Consider the following 19255-nt stretch of genomic DNA (forward strand, 5'->3'; position numbering starts at 1 on the left):
AGATATGGTGGGGTTTTAAGTGAAGGGGAGAATGGTAAAGGTGTGATAGAGGTCAGATTGATCAGAGAATGGGATCTTAGCAATGTGGTCTAGTTCTCTCAGCTTTCCAGCCAAGGAAACTGAGTCTAAAGTGACTTTCTAAGCCTAGAATCCAGGTCTCTTAAGCTAGCAGCAGAACTTGCCTTGGGGACTCTTGGTCGATCCCTGGTTTTACTGTAGAGGGAATAGACAGTGTGGAGGTTAGTGAGTTCTTCAGTGGCACATTGCAGGCTCTGATGACTCTTAGTCCAGAGCAGTTTGAGAAGCATGGGTGGCTGGAGAAAGGTATGGAATGGAAAATAAATGACTAGGTCAGAGGGCCACATGCTGCAGCCTGAGGGCCAGGTCCAGCCCACGATCTATTTCTATGTGGCCCATAAGCTCATAGTGGTTTTTACATTTTTAAAAGTCAAATGACCAATATTCCCAGATTGTTAGCAAGCACCTCCTGAAAGAGCTCATTTGTCCCATTATTGACATCTCTCTGATGGATGTAGTTGAGGACCACGGGTGGCATAGCAAGGGTTCAGTAAAGTCCAACCAGAAGGGAAGTGGATGTGGAGATTTCCTTGACCAGAGTAGCAGTCCATGGTCCTTACCTTGTGCACACATTCACAGGCAGAGTTTGCCATGTTCAGTGGGACCCATGTGGAGCGAGACTTTGTAGAAGCACCGTCACAGATGCTGGAAAATTGGGTGTGGGAGAAGGAGCCCCTGAAGCGCATGTCCCAACACTACAAGACAGGAGAGCCCATCCCCCAGGAGCTTCTGGAGAAACTCATCAAGTCCCGTCAGGCAAATACAGGTTTGGTATTCACCTGTCCCCTCTGATTTTTCCTTCAGTGGCCACTGAGTTCTGCATGTATAACTATGTAGGTATGAGGGCTGTGGAAGGGAATTGACTTTAAAGTTCATCTAGAAGAGAGACTGTCAAATGCCAAACTCTAAAAAGAGAAGGGACTAAGCCAGTATCAGGGAAATGGGGGAACTAAGTCTTAAACCTTGGGCAGCTGACTCCGAGTCCATCGTTTTTTTGCCTATAGCACGTTGCCCATGATTTCTTCAAAGGGACAGTGTGTGATCCAATAAATAAGCAGATGTTTGAAGTGCTACTTATAGCATCCAAAAGCCAGTGGTAGCCTCCGAATTCTTTTTTAGGTAGAGGTGGCACTTGCCAAAATGGGATTGGCTCCATGGCAAGCACTCCAGAGGGAACACTGAAGGTTTCTAAGCTGGCAGTAATGGGGGGACCTACCAAGGTCATTAAGGAGGCACCTGGCAGCCCAACAGTATTTCATGAGTTGTTATTTTCTCCCAAACAGGTCTCTTCAACCTGCGTCAGATTGTTCTCGCCAAGGTAGACCAGGCCCTGCATACACAGACAAAAGCCAACCCAGCCGAGGAGTATTCCCGCCTATGCCAGGAGATCTTAGGGATTCCAGCCACACCAGGTACTAGTCCCTGACTGCTGTGGGCTCACTGGGTTTGGGTTCTGCAACAGTTACTCCTCAGGGCTGATATGGGTCACAGAACCAAGGTCCAAAAGAGTTTGCAGAAATTCCTGAGTGATGCTTCTGTAGTAGGGCATGGGTGTTCTTCCAAGATGGAGGCATGATCCAGAAATTAAACTGGAGAGGAAGTGGGTGCCTCTCCATTGGAGAGCACAGAAAGGGGCATCATAGACTTCAGTTTGGGTCAGAGTAGCTGCGCCTGGAATCCTAGGGATTCTAACTAAGAGTTAGAGAAGAACTTTAGACCATGGACTATCAGGGCTCTTACTTAGAATGTGTACTCTCAGAGCTAGAAGGGGATTCTAGAGATCATCTGCAGTCTGAGCACCCCCGTTTTACAGAGCACTGAAGCTGGAACACGGACATAGCATGGAGACTAACCTGAGCATGAGAAAAAACAGGAAAGTGCAAAGCCCCCCTTCCCCCCCCCAGAGCAGAGGCTTCCTCTGTCTGCACAGCTGTGTCCCACATAGGCCCTCATGGAGTGAGGGGCATCTTGTTTTAGCCTCTTTGTTCCTGAAATGTTAAAAAATGTCCAAAGTCAGGGCAGCTGGCTCCTGCTCCCCACATTCTCCCTTGTTGACGTCTGACAGAAGTCTGCGCTGGTTGGACCATTGGTTTTCATTGAGGGGTGTCATGGCATGACAGAAAGAACAGTAGACGGGGAGTTGAGACCACTAGATTTGAGTCTAGACAGAAAGACGTAGGGCAGGGTGGGAAACCTGTGGCTTCAAGGCCACATGTGACCCTCTAGGTCCTCAAGTATGGCCCTGTGACTGAAACTAAACTTCACAGAACAAATTCCCTTCATAAAAGGATTTGTTCTGTAAAACTTGGACTCAGAAGGCCACACCCAAGGACCTCGAAGGCCACAGGTTCCCCATCCCTGACTTAGGGAATGGATACATCAGCAAGGGGATTTATCAGGCCAAAAGCTTCTCCTGGAGATGAGGCTTGGATTGGCTCTTGAGAGATCACTCAGTCTGTAGAGCACTCTATGTTCCAGACTGTCCCACACTAGACACTGAGGGTGGGCACAAGAGGGTGTCTCAGAAGTAGGACACAGCTACCTTTTCACATTCTCCTTGCCCAGCGAATCTTGGAGCAATGGAAAGAACACAGGGGTTGGTACCATATGAGACCTGGGTTCATATTCTGCCTCCATTACTTACTGGTTGTGTGACTTTGGGGCAAGTCACTTACCACTCTGGGCCTCACTTCAAAGGAGTTCTGAACCCTCCGGCCCAATAAAACAGCACCAGAGAAGCAGAACAGCTGAAGCCAAAGGTGTACCCGCAGCCAGACAAAGTGTACTATAGAAACATCAGTGCACTAGAAGGAAGGGTAGTCTGAGGAATTCAGAGAAACTCGGACAGACTTGTCCAAACTGAAACAGTGAAGAAAGTGACCCTAGGAGGGCAGTGCTGATGGCAACCTCATGGCCTGGGAAGGTCGCAGAGTGCTTTTACAGGCATGAGAGCCTTTGAGTCTCACAGCATCTCCCAGATAGATGCTGTCATAATTTATCCTCACTTTATAGATGAAGAAGATAAGGGAGAGAGAGGTTAAGTGACTGGAGCGAGTGGGTCACACTGTTAGTAAGTGTCCAGAGCAGGGTTTGAACCTTGATCTAGGATTCCACCCACCAGACCACCCTGCTCCTCCTCTTCTTGGGATACATGGTGGCTAAAAGTATGTGAATGGGGGCACTAGCACAGTCACCCCTGTTGGTTCCAGAGCAACTGAAAAACTTACCAGACGGGAGGGTCCCTGGAGAGGGATGGTAGGTAGGTAGGGACAGGAGTTGACAGAGGCAGTCCTTGTCCGTTTCTCTAGCTGCTTTCTTTGTTACCAGGGGTGGGGTGGCGAGGTGGGAGGTGAGGGGGGCTGGCACAGATCCTCGGAAATGACCGTGGTGCCATAAACCAGCATCCACAAACCAGCCAGCACCCAAGGAAGGAGGGAGTGCTTGGTCCAGTGCAGTAGCTCTGCTAGTGACCACTAGAGGGCAGCACAGAGTTAGGAAAAGCTTTGGAGCAGCCAAGCTAAAGGTGGGGTCTGTGGTCCCTGGCTGATAGGGAGATCATCCTGGGTACCAGTCAGGGAGGGGCAGTTAAATGTGTTAGAAAAGCACTTGGGCTTAATGGCAGAGGAGCTGGCTTCACACATCCGCTTGCTTCTCTACGACCCATGAACCTTCATGACCTAGGACAAGTCTCTTCTCTTTGGACCTCAGTAAAAGTCTTCTGTTAAATGGGAAAGCGCATTGCATTGCACCTAGACGATCTTCAGGGTCCCTCTCCTGATCCAGATTAATTCAATTAAGCACTTACCAAGTGCCTGTTAGGGGTCAGGTACTGGTGATACATAGAAACAAAATAGTTCCTGCCCTCAAGAAACTTACCTTCTACTGAGGAGAAGGGCATGAATACAGATAAGTGAGTACCGACAAATACAGAGGAAGTTAGGGGGATGGGCACAAACACCTGGGGGAGTTAAGAAGGCCTTTTATGGGAGGCAGCTTTGAAGCAGGTATGAAGGAAGCCAGGGCTTCTGAGAGCTGGGGATGAAGAAGGAGATTGCAGGTGCCAGGGAAAGCCCCGTCCATATAAGGCACAGATTGGTGGGTGCAGTGGATGCATGGTGGGGAATAATTTAAGCTCAGGTGGAAAAACTGGTTTGGGGCCAGGCCTTTCAGTTCCCCAAGAAGAGTGAGTATTTTCTCCTAGAGGCAGTAAAGAACCACTAAAGGTTTGTACTTAGCAAATATTAACTTGGCAGCTGTGTGGAAGATAGATTAGAGATGAATGAGGATGTTATTATATCAGTACAGGTGAGAGGAGATGAGGGTCTGAAATGGGGGGAGAGCAAGGAATGGTAAGGGAAAGTTAAGTCATTTGAACCTGGGTGACCAGAGGGATGGTGGGATTCTTAGCAGAATTTGGAAGTTAGGTGGGACGGGTTTAGTGGAAGAAATAAAGAGTTTTGTTTTAGATATGTTGCATTTCAAAGACCTATGAAATGTCCACGTGGAGATATCCAACAAGGCATTTGGTAATGGGGGACAAGACAAAGGATAGAAACAACCAATTGCTTACTTATTTTTCATTTAAAAGTCTATTTTCTCTCCCTCCTCTCCAATCCCTGGAGAAAAAAAGAAAGAAAAACAAAACTTTTGTATAGCTAAGCAAAACCAATGCTCTCTTTGACCATGTCCAAAAAAATATGTCTTATTCTGCATCCTGAGTCAATCACCTCTCAAGCAGGAGGTGGGGAATATGTTTCACTGTGGGTCCTTTGGAATTGTGATTGGTCATTGCATCGATCAGAGTTTTTAAACCTTTTGAATCAGTTTTTTTGTCTTTACGTTGTTCTCCTGGGAAACAAGAGGTTTTAAAAGAAGATTTGCAAATTATAAATAATCACATGAAAACATGCTCCAAATCACTTTGGATTATTTGGAGATATATTTGGAGATACAATGGCAACAACTCTAGGGTTTTACCTTATGTCGTGACATCTAAAAGATCAGAAACAGTCTATCCTGGCAGTGTGTGGGATGATAGACATATCAATGCAGTTGTGGAGTAATCAGGGTGTTCTGGAAAACAATTTGCAATTATGCAGATACTGGGCAAATACCTGCCCCAGGGAAGTGAAAGCCAAACACAAAAGTCCTTTGTATACTAAATATTAATTGCAATACTCTGTCTTAGCAAAATCCTAGAAACCAAGTGAGTGCCCATTGATTGGGTTTTGGCTAAATGTGTGGCGTGTGATGGAAAGACTTGTATGAAATGGTGCAGACTGAAATGAGCAGAACCAGGAGAACAATATATACAGTGATTATGTATATGAATGTAATGAGGGGACTGCAGCTTAGGAGAAAGAGGAGAGCTAGAAGTGTAGATTTTATAATGATCTACACTGTGACATTTGAATTCGTGGGAGACTTCAAGAAGGACATGACCTCTGAGTGGAAGGCTCTGAGAGGCAGAGGTAAGGAAGGTGACTTCAGTACAAAAGTCACCATAAAGGAGGATGGCAAAAATAGTGTGGAAGCTACTTTGGACCTCCATGTTTAGGGGTAGGAAAAGAGAGAAAGGCAAAATGCTTACAGACTGTGCAGAAGAATCCTACCTGCATGTCCTGAATGCTTCCAGAATAGCAGCAGAAGGTGCTGGACATGCAGAGCATCAAACATGACAAAAAACAAAAGGCCATTTTAACAAGACAGGAAATGACTGATTACTGGGAAGAGAGTCTTTTCCTAATCGGCTCTTTGTGTAGTCTGTTGGCCTATAAGAGAAGGAAAGATCCAGGTGAATGTGAGTCTTCTTCCTCTGGGAGGATGGGGGGGTGGAGAGGAGGGATCCAAAGGCACCAGTGGCTTTGATGGCAACATTGGCATTCTCTGCCACGTTGGATCCTCCAGTGTGATTCCGGTCTTCAGTACATCAGTCATTTCATTGATGTGAGTATTTCTTAGGGAAGATTTTCTTAATTTAGGCTCCGCGGACAAATTTTATGGAGTCCATAAGTTTTTTTTTAATATTTTGATAACTATCCCAATATTTAGTAACGCATTTTAAAAACACTGTACTGAGAAGGGTCTACAGGCTTCACCAAACTGCTAAGAGGGTCCATGGCTTTTCATGGTGATGTGGGGCTCGGTCACAGGAGAGAGATTAAAGCTGTATATAAAGCTTTGAGCATCATCTGTATAGAAAACTTGTTTGAAGCCAGGAGAGCTAATGAATCCCCAGCAGTAAGAAGGGGCTCAGGTGTGAAGAGAGAAGAGACAAGGGCTTAGGGGATCCATGGTTGGGGCAGCAGAGGCAGGGCACAGATGCTGGTCCAGTACAGAAGCCTGAGAAAGCTGTGAAAGCCACCAGGAGAGCAAGAGTGTGGCGGGGGCAAACAGCAGAGGGCTTAGTCCGGGAGGCGGACACTGAGAGAAGGCCTGTAGGCTTAGTGTAAGAGATCATGTGTCTCAGTGACCAGCCACGGCTTCAGAGGGCTGCTGGTGGTGAATACCAGGCTGGCATGGACAGCCTGCCTGTGAGGCCAATGTCATCATGTGTGTCCAATGTGCTCATTTGTTCTGCTTTCTTACAGGGGAGGGCTCTTTTATTTATTTTTTTGGAAGGAAGAGAATGAGTCAGGAAGTGATAGTGATTTCTAAGAACAAAAATGCTTTTTTTTTTTTTCAAAGCAATGGGGTTAAGTAACTTGCTCAAGGTTACACGGCCAGTTATTTCTGGGTGTGGTGCTAAGTATCTGAGCCCAGATTCAATCCCCAGGTCATCCCGACTCTGGGGCCGGTGCTCTCACTCACTGCGCCACCTGGCCGCCCCTACTTATTACTTTTTAAAGATTACTAGTAATCTTGGAGAGAACTGAGGCCCAAAGCCAGATCGCGAGAGGAAGTGGAGGTGATGAGCATAGATGGCCATTCTAGGAACTGAGTGCACACATACAGGATGACAGCTTGAGGCTGTAATGGGGCTGAATGAACGCTTTGTTTAGGGGTAGGGGAGATTTGGATATGTTTGTAAGCAACAGGAAAGACCCCAGAAGAAAAGGAGAGGTTGATATAAGAGTGAGAGAAAAAGGGGGATGGAAGAGGTCTTTCCTGGAAGAGATGAGATTAAGGGCACAGATAGAAAAGTTTATAGAGTCAAGGACAAATCCCCTCTGGGAGGAGAGCCGAGGAGAGGATAATGAAGAACGGTTTTAAAGTGTAGAAGGGAGGAGCTTGAAACTGCTTGTTTTATAGCTTTATCTTACTTTTTTTTAAGTAATAATTGTTAAGTAACATTTAAGCTTTTTATTCTTCTTTCAGTCATTTCCTAAACTACCCCATCCCCAAGGGAAACCTTCCCTAGCACCAAAAAAAAAGAGGTAAACAGACCACCCCGCAGTAGTCCTTTACCACCCCCTGGTTGCGAGAGGAAGAAAGTATTTCATCATCATTTCTTTGAGACTAGAATTGGTCATTCTGATCAATCCGAGTTCTTGACGGCCTTTTCTTAATGAAGTAGCAAGTAGAGTACTCTCCTAAGGAAATGGGCGGGGGAGAAGGTTTAGAGCAGCTGCTTTGTGGAGTGCAAGAAAGTCAATCAGGTCAGAATGAAAGGACTGCCATGCAATAGTGAGGGCCCGGTGAAGATTAGAGAACAGAAATGTGTAGTTGATCCAGTTGGCACAAACACTTCCTTTGGTGGAGTGTTCAGCTGAGATGGTGGGGGGTAACCCAGGGCTACGCCTCAAGGAAAAGGTGTTCTGCAGGCAGGCCCACAGAGAGAGCTCTCCATTTTAGCATCACCCTACATTTCTGGCCCTGCTTTGTAGTGATCCTTCATGCTTTTGGTTTGTCCCAGCCCTCCACTTGTCCATCACCTTGTATTTTACTTATCTGTTCATATCTCTGCCCCTTTTTTCTACTTTGAGTCGGGCGAGCAGGAAGCATGAATTATTAACTCCACTAGAGTCCTGCTGTGGTGCTTCCTGTTGGTGTGGAGGAGACCTTGTGCCTCTGGTGTGTGGGGGCACAGAGAGGACCAGTCTAGCAGGGCCCAGAGAGCCTCAGCACCCTGCTGGCCCCGGGGTGAGGCTCCTGAAGAGAGACTTGAAGCATCTTCCCCAGAGTGTTCTGCACACAGTAGGAGTTCATGGAAATTCCAGATACTTCAGGGAAAGGAGAGAACTCGAGGGCTTCCCCTCACTCTGTATTTGTTCTTCAGGTACTAACATGCCAGCCACTTTTGGTCATCTGGCAGGAGGCTACGATGCCCAGTACTACGGCTACCTGTGGAGTGAGGTTTACTCTATGGACATGTTCCACACTCGCTTCAAAATGGAAGGGGTCCTCAACTGTAAGGTAAAACAGCTCATTCATGGGTCTGGTTTCTACTGATTCTCTTCCAGTCCACTTCATCCTCTTTCCCATCAATAGGCAGGGAGAAGTGATGTCTCTGGAGAACTCTCATCTACTGCTCTCTCCAATGTGCCTCCTAAAGATCCATGTAGGCCCAGCTTTGTATAATCCCAAAGAAAAACTCTGAGTACACCTTTTGTTAGCCCAACTGAGCCTGGGTTTCTTCTCTTAGCACAGTCTCTTCCACTGCTGGGAGAAAATCAGCTTCTTGTACTTCCCCAGCTTTCCTGGGCAGGGCTGTAGGCTCCCCCTCCCTCTTGAGCCCCTTCTGATCTAAGGGCCAGGGCCAGTGCCAGCCAGATGCAACATGTGGGCAATGTGGGTACCATCTTCAAGCCTGTGAAGGGCTGTCCTGTGACAGAGCGGTTAGACCTGCCTTTCTTGGCCTAAGAGCACAAAACCAGCAGCGTGGGGCGTCATGGGCTCCCCATTCCTGGGGCTCCTCAAGATGGGGCTTGATGGCACTGCCTGGAGGGGGGGTGGTTGGCTGGCTGGGCCAGATGACCCCTGAGGTCCCTTCCAACCACTGAGATTCTGAGAGCATTTTGAAGTAGACACTGTTTGATTGTGGTAAGCTTCCCGCTTCCCACTTTTTGTCCCCTTTCCCTGCCTCCCAGCTCTCCAGTGACACCCACTTTGACCTTTGGCCCAGATCTTCCTTCCCTCTGCTGGTACCCAGGACTTCAGAATTCTTTTACTCTTCCCCTCTACATCCTCCCCACCTCCTCAGAGTCTGTAGGTGTGACTGACCTCCCCAGCTGCAGGTGGCCAGGGCAGACTGGTTATGTCTGGTGAGAGGAGAATGACCCCTTCATCATTCCAGGGAGAGTCACTGCTTGAGTACCTACGATTGGCCAGAATAAGTCCCTGCTTGGTGTCACTTGAGATGCTTATGGCTGGGGAACGTTTGTGAGGATCAGAGAGCCCCAGACTCCTGGAATCTAGTAGTGTTTGTGGGGTGACCAGAAGAGTTAAGCCTCAGTTTCTCTCACCACCAGCCCACTCCAGACTCCTTTGTGTTCTTGGGGGTTAAGTAACTTTCCCAGGGCCACAGATGGTGCCCAGTTTCTCTTCTGTAAAATGAATGCTCCTACTATACTTGCCAGCAAACTGGGGCTAGACCAGGTGGGCTCTTAAGATTCCATCTGGCTTTAGGATCTTTGATTTTGTGGAGCTGAGCTGAAGATTTTCATAGGAACATCAAAGTAGGAAGGGACCTCAGAAATCATTGAGTTCAGCCCATTCCTAAGGAGGAATTGGGCCTCTAATGATGGGGATCTTCCCAGGGCATTAGGAAATTTAAGTGTGCCCCCCTCCCCCTCCCAGGACCAAACATTGTTTCATACCAGGGCAGAGGAGAGTGAACCATCCGATGCCTGTCTGGATTCTGTGCTCCCCCAATGCAGCCTAGGGTAGGGGAGGCACTTATCTCCTGTATCCCAAGTCAGGGGAGAGGGAAGGATTAGATGCCCCCTCTAGCCCACCATCTCTCTCCACAGTGTGTCCTTTGTCCCTCCTGCAGGTTGGCATGGACTATAGGACCTGCATCCTGAAGCCCGGTGGTTCCGTGGATGCCATTGACATGCTGCAGCAATTCCTCGGCCGGGAGCCCAAGCAAGACGCCTTCCTCCTGAGCAAAGGCCTGAAGGTGTCAGAGAGCAGCTCACTGCCTTCTGCCTGCTGATGGGCCAGCCCAGGGCCACGGGAGCTCTTTCGTGCATCTCCTTTCTTCAGGACTGAGCAAGTGTGGACATAACCTTCTGCTGGCCTCCCTGTTGCCTTAAACTCCCAACAGAGAGAGAATAGGGGACTCTCCCAGAGGGGAGTAGGATGGGGGGAGATTTCTATACCTGCCCCAAACCCGCCCTGTTTTGCTTTCTACTTTTTAACCTTCCAGTCCCTTTTTAGGGTCTTTGCTCAGTCACATTAAGATGTTTGGAGAGTTCTTGTGTTGGCCATATGGCCTGGTATTTTTTTTCCCCTTGTCCATCCTAGCCTAGAGTAACCAAAATCAGGTTCTCTACTGAAACTATAACTTTAAAAGTGGAGCGAAAGAGGGAGTCCCTCTTCTGCCTTCCTCTCTCCCTCCTCTTTCCTTGAAATGGTTAGTCTAACATTGGTTGTTAAGGCAGAAATCATGGTTTAGTCTTTTGGGGATGGTTTTATCCTACACTGTTTTGGTGAAAGATGATTAGACCTCAGGGAATTGACAACTGGGATGAGTGTGTTATGTGCGCATGTGTGCAGTAGCTGGTGAGTGAAATGAGTGAGCTGTTCTGCTAACTGGAACCAAGGGGCCTTAGAAAGTTCACAGTGAGCTTTGTACAACTTTTCCTCCTGGATTTGGAGGCCAGCATCTCAGTGTGGGTTTAACACCTGCCTAACATCATAAAACCTCAAGGAAGCCTCTCATTAACCTGTTCAGTAAGTGAGGTCAGTCGGAACTCCCTGGGAGAAGGTGTTTGGAAAGAACTTGGCCTTTGACCCCAGCAGACTTTCTCTAAATCCCCCAGGAGAGACTCTGCAGGCCTGGTTCTTGCCAGGAACCCCTCCTGCCCTTAGCCACTCTTCACCCAAGATAAGCACAGAACCTGGAGCACAGCTTTTTGGCTTTCTGTGTTAGCAAGCACCAGACAGTAAATGATAGTGGGGACAGAGAGGACAGATCCAGCTCTCAGGAAAAACTAAGAGGAAGATGCAGCACCTTTGACTTTGAAGTGAGAAGGAACAGGCTTTAAATTGGTGGGTGTCACATAAATCAAGGCATGAGCTCTCCAGGCCTGATATACCTCCTGTTCTTGTGCCCTCAGTCAGTGGATAGGCATTTATTAAATTCCTAAGACAAACCATGCCCTTAAAGAGCTCACAATCTGATGGGGAAAACCACATGCAGACAGGATAGACAGGAGGTACTCAAAAGGGGAAGCCCTGGGAGTAAGAGGGATTGAGAAAGACTTGGGGAGGAAGGAGAGTGTCCCGGGCAAGGGAGACAGCCAGAAAAAAATGCCCAGAACCAAGATGGAGGGCTTTGTATAAGGAACGGCAGCCAAGCCATACCAAATCCATTTCCATCAGAAGGCAGTTGGAGTGCCCTTTTCTTCCCAACCACTTCCACCTTGTCTAGCCCCGACTCACTGTAGCTTCTCTGGGCCTCACATTGGGATAGGTGATCTTTAAGGCCCCCCCCATCTTAATAGCAAATCAATGGCTATTGAATGTTCCCATCCAGCACCCTCATTGCTGAAGCAGTCTTGACCCCCTCTGCTTCTCAACACAGCCTCATGCATGCTTATCCTGCTATGGGAAACCCCATGAGGGAGGGATCAAGGCCAGGTCCTGGCCTCTAAGGTCCTCCTGCCTTTAACTGAACCAATTTTTAATAATGACCTCAGATCATCAGCCTCAGGCACCTCACCATTGTGAGTCTGGTAGCTTTTAGCTGACTACAGTATAACTCAGGTTTTGGCCTCATTGTTTAAAAAACCCACACATCCCCTTTCTCTTTGTCCCCCTTCCCCTTACCAAGGAATATCGAGAGATAGAGACATAGTTAATCTTTTGACTTAAATTAAGCCCCCTGTTCTTGATGATGAAGGTGAAGTATGGTGCCTTTCTCTCTTTACTATGGCTTTTTCAGTCAGTTGCTTGGAGTTCCCATGACTCCTCCAACCTTTGCTTAAGCATCTCTTTCTTAGTCTCAGCAGACCCCAAGGTAGAAATAGCTGACAGTGCAGTCAAGATCCACCTATAAAATGGAGATCTGAGCTCTCCAGGCTGGCAAGGAAGGCACAGAGGAAGGGAGTGGCCTCCCCTCCCATCACCTGCCCATGGACCAGTGGTGGGAGGTGGGGGTTGAGGGTCTTGTTCTCCTCTTCCACCTCCTCCCTTCCCTGTCACTCATTCATATCCAGCTCCTAAGCCAGGGTGGTATGATGTAAAGGCTGTTTTGTGCCCAGACCTTGAGGCTATTGTACCTAATTTGCCCTGCCCTTTCCTAAAGCTCTTGACCAGGAGGCCATAGACCCTATTTTCCTTAGTCAGAGCTAGTGAGGGCGGGTCTGAAGGGTCAGTATCTGGCCTCCCTGGTGTCTTCACTGTCCCAGGGAGGTGAGGTGCTTACCTTTAGATTCTGTGGCTACCACAGCTGAATGTTGTAATGTCCACAATCCTCTGGTCCAAAACACCAAATCCACACTACAGTTGTACTGGTGTCAGGAGACATGATCATCCCTATTCATTTCTCTGTCCAACTGCCCTCCTTTTATGCCAGCCAGACCCTACTGAACCCTGCAGTGAATGAGTGACCTGTGATTCATTTTGCTACTGAGCCTTCTCAGTCCAAACACAGCTGATTGATCTTTGTCCTGCCACATGGCATCAGGAAAGTCTGGAGGCCAGTGGGGGCCCTGGCTTGTGACCTTTGGCCCTGCTGCTGGTTTTTGTTATTATTTTAAAGATGTAGATGTCAAAACTCCTAAGCAGGGAAGTGAACAAGGAATCTGAGGGCATTGATTGCTTTTAGAACCCTGCCCAGCCAGCCACCGATGTGCTTAGGAACAGGTGGGAGGGACTGTTTCAAGAGACTGGGGCGTGCTGGGTGGAGCTGGGAAAGGTAGCTAGTGGTCATGGGAAGATCACGAGTTTTGAATCCTGACTCTATGACCACGGAGCAGTCCCTTCCCTTTCCTGCACCAGTTTTCCCCATCTGCAAAATGATAAGATTGGACTATATCTTTAAGGGTCGGTCCTTCCACCTCTTAATCCTTCTTCTAATTAAACAGGCAAAGAATGTATTATCTAAGTTATAGCTTGGCCCCAGAATTACTGCCTTCTTTGCTAGGAATTCTTCAAGGGAATAGCAAAGGCTTGATTTGGGTGCTATCTTTGGTGACCTCACCTGCCCAGTACCCATATTGTTCATTCCTCAGGAGAGATATTGGAACCTCTGGAGCTGAATGTGGCCCCATCTTCCCATGTTCTCTCCAATCACCCTCTCCCCCAAAGCCCAGAAACATGGGCCTCTTTACAAAGGGTCTTTGGCTGCCTCTGCCCGACCTCATTTCTCTTCCACTTCCCTTCTAGCATCTTAAAGGTTTTTTTCCAATGCCCTGACGTATATTGCCTGAATTGAAAGCCCGGCTCAGGTACTCAGCAAAATCCCAAAGGAGAAACACATGCTCAGTGGGGATGGCTTAAAATACCTAAGGCAGGTGTGAGGCCGCTGAGTCAGCACTGGACAGCCTCCTCTCCCCAGAGGCTTCCCTCTCATGGAGAAAGGATTATCTGCCATCTTATCTCCTTCACCCCAGCCTCTAGACATGGCAAGGCTAGAGTGCTAGTCTGTCTCATTCAGGCTCCACTCCTACCCCAAGTCAGTGAGAGACTGTAGTTGCAGACTGTGCTCCTTGTCCCTCCCCCCTGCTGCAGGTGCAGCAGCTGCATGGTCAGGAAGCAGGCGCGTGGTACAGTCAGGAATGCCAGGCTGGGAAGGTGCCCAGTTCCTCTCCCATGTCTATTCCTTTTCTTTCTCAAAAGAAATACTGGGCAGAACCCACTTGCCCCTGACTGCTTCACTGTCCCATGCCAGCCTGGCACTGAGGTTGAATCGACTCTGTCATTCTGGGGTGGGAAAAGGAAGCAGCCCGTAGCCAGGGGCCACAATCCCAGCTGCCCCATGTACCCTCCAGAGCCTCGTGACTGCACCAGCTTTATGGAGATGGCTGAAATCAACTTGCTGAGAGAGAATGTGATACTAAAGCTGGTAAAACTTGCCCCTCTATAGACTTCCAGCCTTACCAAAAAGGTCCTCTTATTAGTTCAACTCTGCAGTTACTAAGCATGTCTTATGCAAGGCATTGTGCTAGGGCTACTGACAATTACCAAACAGTCCCTCCCTCGATGAGCTTACATTCTACAGGAAGCACTATGGGGTTGAAGGATCTGCCTCTGGGTGTGCAGTTGGCCCCTACTAACCTTCTCTTTGGAGTCAAGTGTCAGTCTGTACCCCAACCTTTCCTTTGCCTCCCCCAAAGAATGGTGCTTTTGAGATTTTTATGGTTCAGGTCAAACTGGCTTGTTAAGCTGGTTGTGTTTTGGTAAAGTGCTTATTGCTAATAAAAAGTGGTTTCTAAAAGGATCTTTTGGGATAGGAGCAGTGTTTCTTTAAGTTTCAGGCTCTCACTTTGGGGTACTTTTCCTTCCCACATAGCTGAGGGTGGGGTGAGCACACAAATATGTGAGCCTGGATTCTCTTGTATCCCTATTTGGGGAAATCAGTGGATAGGGAAATATATGCTATTTCCACACCTATTTCCCCTACTCCCAATACGATTTTGCAGGCTTGTCAGTCAAAAAAATAGTACTAAGCACTAGGGATACAGTGAAAATAAAAGACAGTCCCTGCCCTCAAGGAGCTCACAGTCTAATATGTAAATGACTATGTACCGCCTGGATAAAATAGAGATAATCAACAGAGATAAGGGACTGGAAAGAAAGGGTCCTGGCATGCTCTCTACTTCCAAATAGAGGCCATCCTCTCAGTATAGAGTGAAGCTTTTTTTTTTGACATGGCTAACGGAGGAATTTGTTTTGTTTGACTATACAAGTTTGTAATGGGTTTTATTTGTCTTGCTTTCTTAATAGGTTGGGGGAGAGGGATGTGGGAGGGAGAGAATTTGTACCTGAAAATAAAATAATTGAATTTGAAGAGGGATTGGGAAAGGCTTCCAGTAGAAGGTAGTTTTTTAGGGGGGACTAGGAGAGCCAGGAGGCAGAGATGAGGAGGGAAAGCATTCCAGCCTGTAAAAATGCTAGGAGTTGAGAAATAGTGTGTCTTGGTGGAACAGCAAAGAGGCCAGTGGCACTGGATTGAAGAGAGTATATGACTGGGAGTGAGGCATAAGAAGACAGGGAATGGGGTTGGGGGGATGGAGGGTCAGGTTATGAAGGACTTTGAAGACCAAAGACAAGATTTTATATTTCATCCTGGAGGGGATAAGGAAGCAATGGAATTTATTGGGTAAAGGGATGACATGGTGAGACCTGCACTTTAAGAAAATGACTTTGGTGGCTTAATGGAGTGGGGAGAAACTTGAGGCAAGCTGACCCACCTGAAGCTATTACAGTAGTCCAGGTGTGAGGAGATGAGACCTTGTACCGAGATGATGACAGTGTCAGAGAGAAGGGGGCTCATCCAAGAGATATCACCAAGGTAAAAGGAACAGGCCTTAGCAACATATTAGATACTGGTCGGTGAATGCAAAGTGATGACCTGTCTGGAAGGGATTGATACTGCTTTCCATCAAATTTGCCCATTTGTGCTCCAGCCTGCCCACTCCAGAGGCCAGGTGTCTTGTCTGATTATAGATGGGTCCAGCCCAGCTCCTTAAAATGACACCTGCCTCTTCCTCATGGAGAGCCAAATGGAGCTGTTGACATTTGTCACAGCCCCTGCTACATGAGAGCTCTGACAGCTCCTGGGGGAATTAGGGGAAGGAGTATGGTACCGTGGATAGCCCTAAACTGGAGGCTAGGACCCTTGGCTTTGCCATGAAGTGACTAGTCTAAAATGAGTTAGACTCAGTGGTTTCTCAGGTCCCTTCCAGCTCTGACACTCCACGTTCAGAGGCCCTCCAAGCGACGTTTTTTAATATACCTCATTGGTTAGTTGGGGGTATGTGCTTTAATGGAAAATTTGGACTATAATCTGGAATTGGATCAGGGATCTATAGACCCTTAAGCAAATCACTTAGCCTCTTATGACCTGAGTGTTGTCTTCTACAAAATAAAAGGTTTGGACTCCACGATCTCTTAGTTTACTCTTGGCTCTTAATCTCTTACCACATGACTCTTGTTTGGCCATCCCCAATCCCAGTACCTTGTTCATGTCATTCCTCTCCTCACCTCCAGGTGGCAGGCATTAGTCACTTTGGCTTGTAAGTTTCTCCAGTTACTGGGTGTCTGCCTTGATTTGGGGGGTGTTCAGCTCCAGGAGTCAGGCCAGTCTGGCAGACTGCCCCCTGCCTCTTCCCAACACTGTCTGCCTCTCCGAGACTCCAGGGGGCTATAATGTGCCCACAGTCCAATATTAGTACCGTGGCTATTCTGAGCGAGCCCAGGGCACCACCGTCTGCTGTCGCCCCTCCATGCCTTCTGTCAGCCCTCAAACACTCCAGACATGTACTATCGTCTCACAAGCCAGTACAGCCACATTCTTGGCATGGCTCAGATGTATTGTGTTCAATCCATTCTGGATTTATTGGTCTCCATGAGGTCATCCCGGTGGCCCAAGTGCAGCCCCCCCCCCTTTGACCCCTACGGAGCAAGATTAGAGTGGGTTCTACTGTTACTGCCTCCTGACCCACCTCCTCCAGGGCCAGCCTGTAACAGGAGAACCTGGAGCTTCCCTGGGAGGGGGGAGAGATCAACTGTGACCCTTTAGGGACTGAGCTTTTCAGTGGGTCCTGTTTTGAGAAAAGAGAATCATTGGCCCCTCTCTGGGAACCAAATCAATAGCCCAGGCCCATTTTAGAGGAGGATCTCAACTTTCCCCTGCATTTTCATGGTAGATTTGGCTTCTGAGAGAATGTGAAGGCATTGGAACTCCATTTGGATAAATAAGGCCAGGGGATTGGGTCAGATTTCTGACTTGGACACTCAGTAGTTTTGCATCTATTAACTTTTCCAAGACTCTATTTCTTAGTCTGTAAAATGGGAAATAACACTTGTGTTCCATTCCCCCAGTGAATGAGGAAGGTACTTTGTAAACCTTAAAGCAACATAAAAAATTACGAGCAAGCTGGGAACCCTTTATGATAAACATCTATTGAATGGAAATGATCAGAAACAAAGTGTGTCTAATGATATCTGCCCTTAAGCACCTTATGATCCACTGGGAAATATCCTACTTGACAGACAAACACATTTGGACAGATAATTTGTTATTTTCTGGTGAAAATACGCATCTCATTACTTTGCAGTCCTAGCATGCTTTTACCAAGATCTTTTTACACACATTCCCTTTTCGGGGTCTTTACAGCAATCCCAACAGGTTAGTAATACAGGTGTCACTGCCCTCTGTGCCTTGGTTTCCCCATCTATAAATGGAAAGGGTTGCAGCCAGTGATTAGAATAGCATACTTTTATTTAGCTAACTAGCTTACAAATGTACTTTATTATCTCCTTTCTCCTTTGATCATCACAACACCCCTTCGGTCTGCATCGAAGGGGTTATTATACCCACTTTCCAGATGGAGGAAACAAAGAGTGAAGCTAAGTGACCTCTACAAGATCATAAGTGGAAGAGTCAGGTTGAAGCCTTATTTTGCCACCCCAAGGCTCCTTACATAACACCATGATCACAAAGGGGCTCCCCAGTTCTAAGACTGTTTCATGATGGAAAAAGAGAGAATCAAGGGTAGTATTTCCCAGACCCCAACACTACATGTATGGAGACCCTTGAAATGAAAAAAAAAAAAGACCTTGGGACCCATTAGTGGTTGTCCTGTGAGGAATCACAATGGCAATCTGGTTCCCAAGCAAAATAGATACAGATTGTAGAAGGGTTTGGAGAAATCTCTGGGTGGTTGGACATGAGCTTTGAGCGTTCATGATTTCATCTGTGCAGGCCCTGGGGGGAGGGTGTTCCTTTATCCTCCCTTCACCAAATCTGATCACAACCCTCTCTTGCTTTGGTCTTGGTCTGGGTTCCTTGAACAACATGTGCCCTGAGACCCCGATTCCCCAGGAGAACATATGCTTCATGCTTAAGCACAATGATCCTCTGACTACTCGTAAGCACAATACCAGCATTTCCAGCTTGGTAGGAGCTCAGATCTTGGGTTCTGCTGGTAAAGTCTTCAAGAGATTGGGCTTCCTCCCATCACACCCTTTGGTTTTAACAGGCAATTCAAGTATGTTTGAGGTCTGTTCCTGCCCCTTTGGACAAGAGGTGGTCCCCTCTAGCTCTGAAGCTGGATCATATAAGTCAAGGACCAACCTCCCAACCCCCTTTTGTCATCTGATCACAATCTATTTTTTTTTAACAAGTTGGGTTTTTGGATTTGGGACCACTCTGGAATGGTCTTGAGACTTTGTCCCCTCCTGTTACAAGAATATGATCACCCTCCATGGCCCCCTCCCCTACCTCTGGAGCAGACCATTGGTTCATCTTATACTGGATTCTGGCTTTGGAAGCCAGTAGGAGCCAGAATCCAGAACCATCCCAGGACGTCCACAAACATGAGTGGACAACAACTGAAGGCCCATTAGCAAGGCTGGTGGAGAGTACAGCCTACTCTTCTCTCTGCCTTCTGACCAGCTCATGACCCGCATGGGTCACCTTTGAGGCCAGCCCTACCCTACCCTTGTCTAGATCTCAGACAGCTCAGGGCTGCCCAGCTAAGTCAGGAATTCAGGCCCTGACTATTTGGCTATTTCCAGCCCAGACAGATATTAAAAGCCCTGACTTGGCGCGGATAGGACCAGGGCAGGGGAAACAAAACCTTTGGAGAAATCCCTGCAGAGCTCAGAGGCTGAGCTCAGACGTCCTGCTTTGGCCCTGACTCCCCTCTCATGGAATGGGTTTTTGAAAAATCCAGCATGGTTCCATTAATATTTTACATCCCCTGACCTCCAGTATTCCCTCAGCTGGCCTTGCTCCCTGGCCAGCACCAATTCCTGTGGGGAAAAACTGAGGGGAGCATGTATTGACAGGGCCGACAAGTGGGATTTCCTGTTGTAAACTGTCTCTTCCTCCCCGCCCCCC

General features: G+C 47.7%; 2 protein-coding genes across 3 annotated transcripts in view; one reads left to right on the plus strand and one right to left on the minus strand.

Annotated features, from left to right (window-relative positions):
• The window catches only part of SGTA (small glutamine rich tetratricopeptide repeat co-chaperone alpha), a 110154-nt gene extending 95990 nt beyond the window's left edge, over nt 1-14164 (minus strand). For both annotated transcript variants that reach the window (XM_069101976.1, XM_069101973.1), the window contains exon 1: nt 14161-14164. The gene's annotated coding sequence lies outside the window, so the exon portion shown is untranslated. The remainder of the gene's footprint in view (nt 1-14160) is intronic.
• Nucleotides 1-16292, plus strand: part of THOP1 (thimet oligopeptidase 1) — a 46839-nt gene extending 30547 nt beyond the window's left edge. Inside the window, 4 exon segments of the mRNA XM_069101972.1 lie at nt 658-844; nt 1362-1490; nt 8297-8433; nt 10013-16292. Of these exon segments, the coding sequence (XP_068958073.1) occupies nt 658-844; nt 1362-1490; nt 8297-8433; nt 10013-10174 (615 nt within the window). The 3' untranslated portion in view covers nt 10175-16292.
• Nucleotides 16293-19255: the final 2963 nt, after the last annotated feature.

This window comes from Petaurus breviceps, unplaced genomic scaffold (assembly GCF_028583685.1).
Source record: "Petaurus breviceps papuanus isolate PSGF00001 unplaced genomic scaffold, PetGlider_PUasm1.0 523, whole genome shotgun sequence".
Taxonomy (NCBI): domain Eukaryota; kingdom Metazoa; phylum Chordata; class Mammalia; order Diprotodontia; family Petauridae; genus Petaurus; species Petaurus breviceps.